The following is an 11,010-nucleotide window of genomic DNA, read 5'->3' on the forward strand; positions in this document are numbered from 1 at the left end:
AAATTTGTCAACTTTGCTTTAAGTCCTGTGAAAGGCCTAAAGGGTTAAAACACTTTCTGAATGCTGTTTTGAATACTTTGAGGGGTGCATTTTTCAAAATGGGGTGATTTATGGGGACTTTCTAATATATAGGGCCCTCAAAGCCACTTCAGAACTGAACTGGTCCCTGAAAAAATAGGCTTTTGACATTTTCTTGAAAATATGAGAAATTGCTGCTAAAGTTTTAAGCCTTGTAACGTCCTAGAAAAATAAAAGAATGTTCAAAAAACGATGCAAAAATAAAGTAGACCTATGGGAAATATAAACAAGTAAATATTTTGTGTGGTATTACTATCTGTTTTACAAGAAGATACATTTAAATTTAGAAAAATGCTAATTTTTGCTAATTTTCTCTAAATCTTGGTGTTTTTTACAAATAAATATTGAATTTATCGACCAAATTTTTCCCCTAACATAAAGTACAATATGTCACGAGAAAACAATCTCAGAATAACTTGGATAGGCAAAAGCATTCCGGAGTTATTACCACATAAAGTGCCGCATGTCAGATTTGAAAAATCGGCTTCGTCATGAAGGCCAAAACAGGCTCAGTCCTGAAGGGGTTAATTCACCATTTTTCTCTTTTGTTTACATTGAGAGGTTTGTTTACCTCTGTGTATTCGTTGTCTTCTCTTACGGTCATACAGTTCCCGTCATGCACCGCTTATGTCCTAGCATGCAATGCGCCGGCAGCAGGGACTCATCACGCCTACTCCACCCAGCTATAAACATTTTCTAATCTCTGTTGCCATTTTACTGCCCTCAGTAGATTAGTGAGCGCTAACGATAAACGTGCAACATATCAGTGCTGTACCAAACAACACTCTCTCACATAATGGTAAAAAAAACGTAATTTGACCTCAGAGCCGGAGTCCCAGGCAGAGCACTAGTATAGGCTCTGCTCCGGGACTCTGTGGAATCCCCTGGTATCACAATTTTTTTTTAAAATTTTTTATCACGGCAACACTTCTCAATTTATCTATTAATGCCACCTGAATATCGTTATCTACTGCAGAGTCTATGTCCGTGGACCGTCGGGATTACTTACCACCCGCCGGCCGCAGCCATGGATCTGTGAGTGCTGGCTCGCATCTGCTTCCCAGGAGATGCCAGCGCTCACTTCCGCTCTGGTCCGCTGTGTCCAGTAGAGTGCGCACACGCTCGCGCCCGGCCTTAAAGGGCCAGTACACACACATGTGTAAAATCTGTAATTAGCCCATGATCACCTTGGACTATAAAAAGGGCTCTGCCCTTTCACTCATTGCCTGAGCGTTGTTAGTTAATCCCTTAGTGTTATCCTGTTCCTGTTGTTACCCGTGCTCTGATACCTGTATCTTGTATCCCGTGCTGTGTCCTTGTTCCTGAGCATGTTAGTGTTGGAGTAGTGTCATCTGCCACGTCCAGTGTCATCCACCACGTCCAGTGTCATCCACCACGTCCAGTGTTATCTGTCACATCCAGTGTTATCTGCCACATCTGGCGCAACCTGCTGCACCCACTTCCATCCGTGCTGAAGCCTTGTCCACAGTCTGGACTATTTCGGGTACTCTTGTGCTACGAACTGGTATAGACTCTTGCATAGACTGTGACTAGGCCAGCTACCTCTCCGCTACAGCGGAGCGGCCTAGTGGGTCCAAATACCCTGTTATCGTGACATCTACATTTTTATTTTTTAATTTCCCGTTATTCTCTTTTGTTTAAATTGAGAGGTTTGTTTACCTCTGTGTGTTCGTTGTCTTGCTCTTCCGGTCATACAGTTCCTGGCATGTACTGCTTCTGTCCTAGCATGCAATGCGCTGGCAGCAGGGACTCATCACGCCTACTAAACCCAGCTATAAACATTTTATAATCTCTGTTTGCCATTTTACTGCCCTCATTAGATCAGTGAGAGCTAACGATAAACGTGCAACATATCAGTGCTGTACCAAATAACACTCTCTTACATAAATGGTAAAAAAAATACGTAATTTGACCCCAGAGCCGGAGTCCCGGGCAGAGCGCGAATATAGACGCTGCTCCGGGACTCTGGGGAAGCCTATGACATCACTGTCCATATATGGACAGTGTTGTCAGGGTCTTCCCCAGAGCCAGAGTCCCGGGCAGTGTGCTACTATAGGCTCTGCTCCGGGACTCTATGGAGTCTCCTGACATCACTGTCCACAAATGTTAGGAGTGGCCAAATCAACTGAGCTATCAACTCAAATTGTACTCCTTTACAAACAAGTATTGATACTCCTCTTGAAAAAGAGGAGTACATTGAATGAAACTGAGCCTGTATACAGTTTGTCTGCATCCAATCAATAAATTCTGGTATTAAGTGAGTTTCCTGTAGGCAAATCAGAGATGATTTCTGCCACTTTAAGATGTCAAAAATTGCTGTCCTCTTACTCCTATGTTCCATCCCTCTTATATTCCACAATATAATTGTAACCGTCATATTTCAAAAATAAAATTATTTATTTATTAATCTTAAATTTAGTGTTTGACCCATTCAGTGTTTGAAATAGAAAATTTCTCCAACCTGTTTGCTTGTCTTGACACTATTAACTGAGTTGTCCTATCCGCCGAGTCTTCATCAAGCACTAGGCCATCAAGTGACTCCATAGAAAATCCAAAGATACCATTTTGTATATCATTTCCTAAAATATAAAGCAGATCTGTTACCCACCCAGTCTTTACTTGACTTGATTATATCTTAGAAGGGAACTGACGTGGATCAATTTATGAAAGAGGTTTCATCAGATGCGTGTCATGAATTCATGAAAAATTTTACCACATTCACAATTCGTATGTCTTTTATAGTATATTTATCAATTATAGTAATCTATTTATATAGTAAGTATATAGTCATATCTGCATATTGTATGTGGTCTTTAAATTAGCTTTACAGGTTCAGAATGTATCTATATAACCCATGAAAATATACATCTTTAGGGCTCATGCACATGACTGTTTTACAGCTCTATACAATCTGCAAGTTGTCCAGAAGTCTATAAGGCCCTACAATAACTCTGTATGCTTCCTTATTAAATCAAAGCCAAAGGAAAGTACACTTTGAATCCCTCTGATTTCATAAGAAAGCATACAGAGGTATTTTCTGTCCGATTCTATATGAAACTAGAAAGGAAAAAAAATTGTGGCATGATCCATCGGATGCTGAGTTATAATACATTCGTCCTATGGAAAAGCTCCTTAAGGAGGATCTGTCACTAGTTTATTAATGCCCTATCTCCTAACTAATCTAATAGATGCTATGATGCTGATAACTACAGTGTAATTTTTTTTCAAAAACGCTTATTATTTGCAAAGTTATGTGCATTTTCTAAATATGTTAATTTGGCTATAGTACCCAAATAGGAGGTGACTCTTTCTTTTCACTATGGGCATTGTAATGTTTTCTGTATGACGCTGTCCAATCAGCATACAGCTTCTCCCCCTTCCCTGCCCAGAACAGGTCATGCCCATGGCCGCAGGTCGTCAGGTTCACTCACCTCCTGACACCCGCAGCCATGGAACTGTGAGCGCTGGTCCAGTCTCCATCTCCTTCTCAGGAGACGCCAGCGCTCACTTCCGCTTCTCCCGGCCGGGTCCCATAAGGTGCGCGTGCTCGCTTGTGCCCACTCTTAAAGGGCCAGCGCACAAAATTTGTATTAAATTAGCCCATGAGCACCCTGGACTATAAGAAGAGCCCAGCCCCTTCCTGCTATGCCTGAGCATTGTTGTTGTACCCAAAGTTTGTCTAAGCAAATGGTCTCCTAGTGTTTCCCAGTTCCCAGTGTTCCCCGTTCCTGTACCTGTATCCTGTATCCCGTGCTATCCTGATTGAGTGCCGTGCTGAGCTGAAGTCGTGCTGTGCTGTATACCATGCCTGTCCTGCTACACCACGCCTGACGTCTGCCTGCTGCCTAGTCCCAGCCAAGCCCGTCTTGCTACTGTCCGAGCTGCCACAGGTAAACTATACCAACTATAGACTGTGACCTGCATCCTATTGGCCAGCTGCCATACCGTCAAGGCGGTACGGCCCAGTGGGTCCACGTACCCAATGTGACGCAACACAGCGTGATCATATAGTATACAGCTTCCCTTCCCGACTGTGTTTTCAACTGGTGATACCTCCAGTTGTTTCACAATTAGAACTGCGATCCCGGTGTCATATGAAAGATAAGAATCTCATCTTTCATATGAAACAACCGCAGTTCTAGGTTGTCCACAGCCGGAGATATGGCTATTTGAAGTGATCCTCCTTTCCTCCAGCCTCAGTCTCTCACACTGTGTGAAGCTTCATGCTGATAGGCAGGGTCGGCCTTAGGTTGGATGGTGCCCTGTGCGGGATTCTCTATTGCTGCCCTCCACAATCCCAAAAAATTAACCACATATATATATATATATATATATATATATATATATATATATATATATATAGAATCCAAAAATCAGGCAGCACTCCAAGGTATAAGCAAAGTAGAAAAAGGTGCTTTATTGGTCCATATACACACTTACCATTGGATTCTACAACAGCAGGTCTGTTAGCCCTGACCTGGGCAGGTTGGCACCCATCCATAATTCACAAGGCTGTGCGGCTGACATTGTATTTGGACTTTTTATATATATATTTAGACATATTTAGACATATATATATATATATATATATATATATATATATATATATATATATATACACAAACACACGAGGCTTGTATACACACATAATGGGTCTTATACAAATACATATAGGTAAATATATGGACGTACAGGCCCAAATATACCCACACAGGTACATATATACACAGAACAGATAGTTACCTGCAGTCCTATGTAACACCACAGATAACACAGTGATAACTCTCTGAGTACAGATAATGTAGTTGTGTTACCTGCAGTCCTATGTAACACCACAGATAACACAGTGATGACTGAGTACAGATAATGTAGTATATGCAAACACAAAAATATGTACACATACAGATACATATCTAGGCACTTAGATTCACAAATACACACACACCTGCAGTCCTATGTAACACCGCAGATAACACAGTGATAACTCTCTGAGTACAGATAATGTATTAGTGTTACCTGCAGTCCTACGTAACACCACAGATAACACAGTGATAACTCTCGGAGTACAGATAATGTAGTAGTGTTACCTGCAGTCCTATGTAACTCCACAGATAACACAAATGTGGTAACTGTCTGAGTACAGATAATGTAGTAGATGTTACCTGCAGTATTATGTAACACCACAGATAACACATAGTGATAACTCTCTGATTACAGACAATGTATTCGTGTTAACTGCAGTCTTACGTAACACCACAGATAACACACAGTGGCACATGCAATATTGTTGGAATGCACATCCGCCATACATAGACGGATAGTGTTAAGAGGTTTAAGGGATTGTCCGGGTTTAAACTTTTTATGTGGCAACAGGAGAGGAGGGCTTCAAATAAAAAAGCAGCCCATACTTACCAGGGCCGGCGAGTGACGGGGCCCACTACCCTTTTTGGACCCACTCGGCCGCCAGGTGCTGACTCTGCCGTCGTCACGGCATCACTGTGCATATATGGACTGTGATGTCAGGAGCAGAGCAGGAGAACCGGGGTAGAGTGCTAGTAGTGCTCTTCCCGGGACTATGGCTCTGGGGCTGCCTCGGAAAACACTGTCCATATATGGACAGTGACGTGAGGGGCTGCTCCTGAAGCGGAATCCCCACCCAGAGTGTCGGCAATGCTCTGGCTGGGGATTACACTCCTAGAGGAAACCCCAAAGGTCCAACCTACAGGGAGGGTGGCAGTGTGGAACTACCAGGGAGGGGGGGCTGTGTGGTACTACCTGGGAGGGGAGCTGTGTCGAACTACCAGGGAGGGGGGCTGTGTGACAATAACAGGGAGGAGGGGGCTGTGTGGCACTACCTGGGAGGGGGGCTGTGTGGCACTATCTACGGAGGGTGCTAAACTTATGGGGGTACAAACTAGGGACCTAACTTGTATATGGGGGCATAAACAGGGCCTAACGTCTATATGGGGGCACAAAGTGACATTTTTTGCCATTTTACTGCCGCCGTGAGTTCCCCCACAAAGGGGCCTACTAAGTCTTGTGTCGCCCAAGGGCCCACATAAACCTGGAGCCGGCCCTGATACTTACCGCTCTCCTCTTAGACGTTCCAGCGCTGGGGGCTTCTGTCATCTCTGTTCTGCGTGTACACAGAGTGACTGCAGCGGTGAAATCACATCGACAGTACATCACCGCCGCAGCTAATTACTGGTCTCAGCTGAACGCTGCTGAGGCTATTAATAGGCTGCAGTGGTGGTGTACGGTCAACATGATGTCACCACTATATACAAACAGAGAACAGATCTGACGGGAGCCCCCAGTGCAGGAAAGTTTGGGAGGAGAGAGGTAAGTATAAGTTATTTTTTTTATTTTAACTCCTCGTGCTGCTTCAACAAAATGTTTAATTTGTATTCCGGACAACCACTTAAAAGGCTATGCACACCTTTGAAATCGTGTTTTTTTTTGTTTGCTTTGTTTTTTTAAATAATCAGTGTGTTTTGTGCAACTTTCTAAATAAATACTTTTTATTAAAAACAATTTTTACTTTTTGAGATACAGCTGCTTTGTATTCTGTATACAGAGCAGCCGTATCTAGCGCTGAGACCTGAATCCGTCAGGCCAGTGGGACTGACAGGTTGAGTGTCAGCAGGTCCTGTGTCTCTGACACGCAGGATCCACCTGTTATCGATCACATCTAAGTTATGAACCGTCGACACGCAGGACCCGCTGACACTGAACCCATCAGTCCCACTGACCTGACAGACTCAGGTCTCAGCGCTAGATACGTCTGCTCTGTATACAGAATACAAAACAGCTGTATCTCAAAATGTAAAAATTGTTTAATAAGGCTCCGTTCACATGTGCGTCAGGGCTCCGTTCAGGCTATCTGAGGTTTCCGTCAGAACGGAACCCTGACTGAATCAATATTGTAGTCGACTGCACTTTTGATTGCGTCAAAACTACGAAACCCTTGCACAACGGAGACAAGCGCAAACCATTTGCACCATATCCGTCACCATTGAAATCAATGGTGATGCAAACGGAAACCTATGGTTTCCGTTTGTTTCAGTCAGGGCTCCGATCTGATGGAATGCTCAGATGGAACGCCTGAACGGAGCCCTGACGCGGATGTGAATGAAGCCTTAAATATAATTACAAAGTTGCACCAAACACACTAATTTTTATAGAAAAAAAAAATACTAAAATTCCGTACATAGCTTTTCACGTAATCTGAACAGGGTTTAAAAGGGCAACAAATGGTTAATGTGAACTATGAAGGCACTGAATTCTGTGCCCATTTGACATTTATTAACATTTTAGTGCCTTTCAGTGCCACTATGGTGCCCATTTGCCACTTATTGCCCCTTTAGCATCCTTCTGTTTGGTGGCCCCTTGATGCTGATTTGCCATTTACTACCCCTGTAGCCTTTAGCATCTTTTGTCACAGAAGAACAATAACGGGGCAACAAAATGGCAAATGGGCATCAAGGGGGCACTGAATAGGACATTAAAAGGGCAATAAGTGGCAAATGGTCACCAAGGTGGCACTGAATCCTCTGTCCATTTGCCATTATTGCCCGTTTTAGAATCTCATCAGTTCCCACATTCAAACAAAGTCGAGTCAGTGACTTACCTGCTGGGCTTCTGGCAAACACTGCCTGCTGGAGCTGGAACCGCCCTGGAGAAAACGTTCCCTCGGTGTCCCCACCAGCACTGGAAACGCACAGGAAGCGCCTGTCTCCTCCCTGTCTTGCGTCCTGAATTATTACATCACGTCTGTCTCGTCATTCAGGACGCAGGACAGGGTGAGCAGACGAGCGGTGGCCAGGGCGCGGGGCAGTCAGTATGAGGTCGGTACAGTGAGTGGCACCTGACCCGCTGGCGTCCCGAGTAGTGGCCATGGTGCGGGGCATGTACTCCCGGTGGCGCCCGCCTTACAGTGCGGCGGGCGGCGCCTCATGTCAACTGCACTGGTCGCACGTACCTAAGGCTGGCCATGCTGATAGGACAGCGTCAGAGGCTGTGAGGTAGCTCCACCTCAGGAGAATCACTGATGTTGACACCCACTTGTCTAGTATAGACTAATTTGCATATTTAGAAAAAAGCTCATAACTTAATAAATACTAAACTTATTGGGACACAATTTTCACTAGCATTATCAGTGTGACAGCGCCTATCAGATTAGCTAGGAGATTGGGCATTACTAAACTAGTGACAGATCCTCTTTAAGGCTGGATTCACACATTCAGTTTTAATGCAGTTTTTGTTGCAGTTTTTTTATGCCATTTTCTTAACCAAACTAAGGAGTAGATGAGAAGATGTGTCAGCAGGGCCGGCCTTACGTTATATGTTGCCCTATGCGGTCCTTTCTGTTTAAACCCTCCTTCCCCATTTGACATTTTTTCCTACAGTGTACAAATAACCATACCCAAGAGTGCCTTATTATGAGTACCATACAGTGCTGTGTGTTTGCCAAATAACACTTCTATACAGTTGCCTAAAAAACAATGCTATACAGTGCAGCCACCAACACCATACTCTGCAAGAATAATATACTGTACAGTGGCTAAGCAGCAGTACCACACAATGCCTAAGTAAATACCACGATAGAGTGGTCAAATAATATTAACAATCATCATATAACAGCTCCATGTATAATTTAATAACAGTGATATACAATTATTAATAAGATTTCTGGTGGTTACAAATGCCCCTGAGGTGCCCCTTCAGCAGGAGTGATTGATGCACCCTGTGCATTAAAAAACTGCATAAAACAATGCATTTGTGCATTACAGCCTAATACAGTACAGTACGGGGGAACCATACGCGACACACGCCTCCGACTTTATAGTATGGCCTGCGGCTTCATAGTGTGCCACTATACAGGCTGTATTTTAACTGTTAGGCCAGGTTTACACATGTTGCACCAGCCTAGAAATCCACACCGTAAACCACATGCCGCTTTCTGTAGGGATTTAATCATGGATTTCAGCAATTGCATTGCAATGGATAAAAACAGTGGTGAAAATCAGGGGCATTTCTGAAACAGATAAGATGGTTTTAGAAAACTGCAGCATGTCTAGAATCCACTGCAGATTTTTAACGCGTTTTAACAAACCCCATTCGCTTACTGTATATTGTACTGTACTTTGTTACGGAATTAAGAAGCTTCAGTAATGCTACAAATAATGTTTGAAAAGTTTGCAAGAACTGTACATTGGTAGGTAAGACCCACTTAGTGGTTTTTTTAAAATGTATTCAGTCTTTACATTCCCATCTTTCTGACCAAACTCTTGGTAGATAAACAGATTTGTTTTACTGCAAATTCATACAGTAAAATAGGTCCACATATATAAGTGCCCTTAAAGTCTATGTAAACCTTTAAAAAAAAATTTTTCTTTTTTTTATAAAAATGTCTATTAGTATGTTTGGTGCAACTTCCTAAATACATTTTATTAAAAATAATTTTTACTTTTTGAGATACAGTTGCTTTGCATCCTGTATACAGAACAGCTGTATCGTTTACTAAATCCAGTTTCATTCAGGTCTGCGGGACTGACGGGTTCAGTGACAGCGGGTCCTGCATGTCTCTGACATGCTGGATCCACCCGTAATCAATCATATCTAAGTTATGAACTTAGATGTATTATCAGGGCCGCCATCAGGAATTTCAGGGCCCCATACAGTGGCCCTGGCCCCTTACAGAAGTACCCCTAATACCCCCCTGATGGCGGCCCTGTGTATTATCACTGAAATCAATATGTGGGTTCCTCAAAGAAACAAGTAGTATCACAAAGTGGGAACTCTTCATAAATCATAACCTATATTCATTATTAAGATGAAAATACTGTGGGTAATTCTTTTGAATGCAAATACCCCTGACACAACCATGGTTGAATCAAATAAACAATACACAATCATCATCTGCAGTATCCAGAAAATTATTTCTAGATGGCGTAGTACCATACACCACCACCTATGGACAAACTCCAGGGATACAAAAATTTCTATCACACACAATTAGTGTCATTTCTAAGCAACAAATATAGCATAAAATTATCACAACACTGACACTTCATAACCGTCCCAACGCGTTTCCCCAACCTAGTTGGTTCATTAGAGGACAATACTGGACATTTTGGAGGTAATTGGAGACCTATAATGGTATAGATAAATATCTAATAAATATTTGCTTGTATTGGCACATTTGTGCCAAATTACAACTCACGGCTCCTGGGAGTAAAGTTGACAATTGGTTGTGGATGGAACAGGTGGATAAAGATTTTTTTACAAAAAATGCTAGTTTGTAGAAGCTGTAGATGGAGGCTTGGCATACCACAAGGTCTGTGATGACTTCCTGGGGAGGTGTGGTCTGAACAAAGATGGGATCGATAGCAGCTTGATCCTGCATGTCACAGACGTTCAGGACCACGCCTACATTGATCCCGTCAGTCCCGCGGACCTGACAGATACAGGATTCAGCGCAAGATACAGCTTCTCTGTATACAAGGTAAAAAGCAGCTTTTTCTCAAAAAGTACAAATAATTTTTAATAAAATGTATTTAGGAAGTTGCACCAATAACACTGATGGACAATTTTATAAAACCAAAAAAAAACGATTTCAAAGGTGTACATAGCATTCAACAATCATCCTTGAGTGCATAAAATAATACCACCTTTCTGTTTAGATAACCTTATTGTTACATATCAGCTTGTTACATATCAGCCAACCACAAAACTGAAGCTTTCTCTATCAAATCAATGACAGATACAGATGTCAGAACATTACTTTCACATGTTCTTAAGGATGTAGGTAAAAGTAAGGGAAATATGGTTACATGGAATTTTCTTTAGTACTACTTTTTCTAATTTTTCATAAATACAATGCACAATAAAATGTAAAAATACTACCTT

At 42.4% G+C, this 11,010-nt stretch overlaps 1 protein-coding gene across 1 annotated transcript in view; it reads right to left on the reverse strand.

Annotated features, from left to right (window-relative positions):
- ADGRV1 (adhesion G protein-coupled receptor V1) overlaps window positions 1–11,010 on the reverse strand; it is a 681,209-nt gene that overhangs the window by 305,612 nt on the left and 364,587 nt on the right. Inside the window, exons 75-76 of the mRNA XM_075837359.1 lie at window positions 11,008–11,010; window positions 2,561–2,678 (exon numbers count right to left, since the gene is read on the reverse strand). The exon at window positions 11,008–11,010 is cut by the window's right edge and continues 833 nt beyond it. Of these exons, the coding sequence (XP_075693474.1) occupies window positions 2,561–2,678; window positions 11,008–11,010 (121 nt within the window). The remainder of the gene's footprint in view (window positions 1–2,560; window positions 2,679–11,007) is intronic.

Source organism: Rhinoderma darwinii, chromosome 1 (assembly GCF_050947455.1).
Source record: "Rhinoderma darwinii isolate aRhiDar2 chromosome 1, aRhiDar2.hap1, whole genome shotgun sequence".
NCBI lineage: Eukaryota > Metazoa > Chordata > Amphibia > Anura > Rhinodermatidae > Rhinoderma > Rhinoderma darwinii.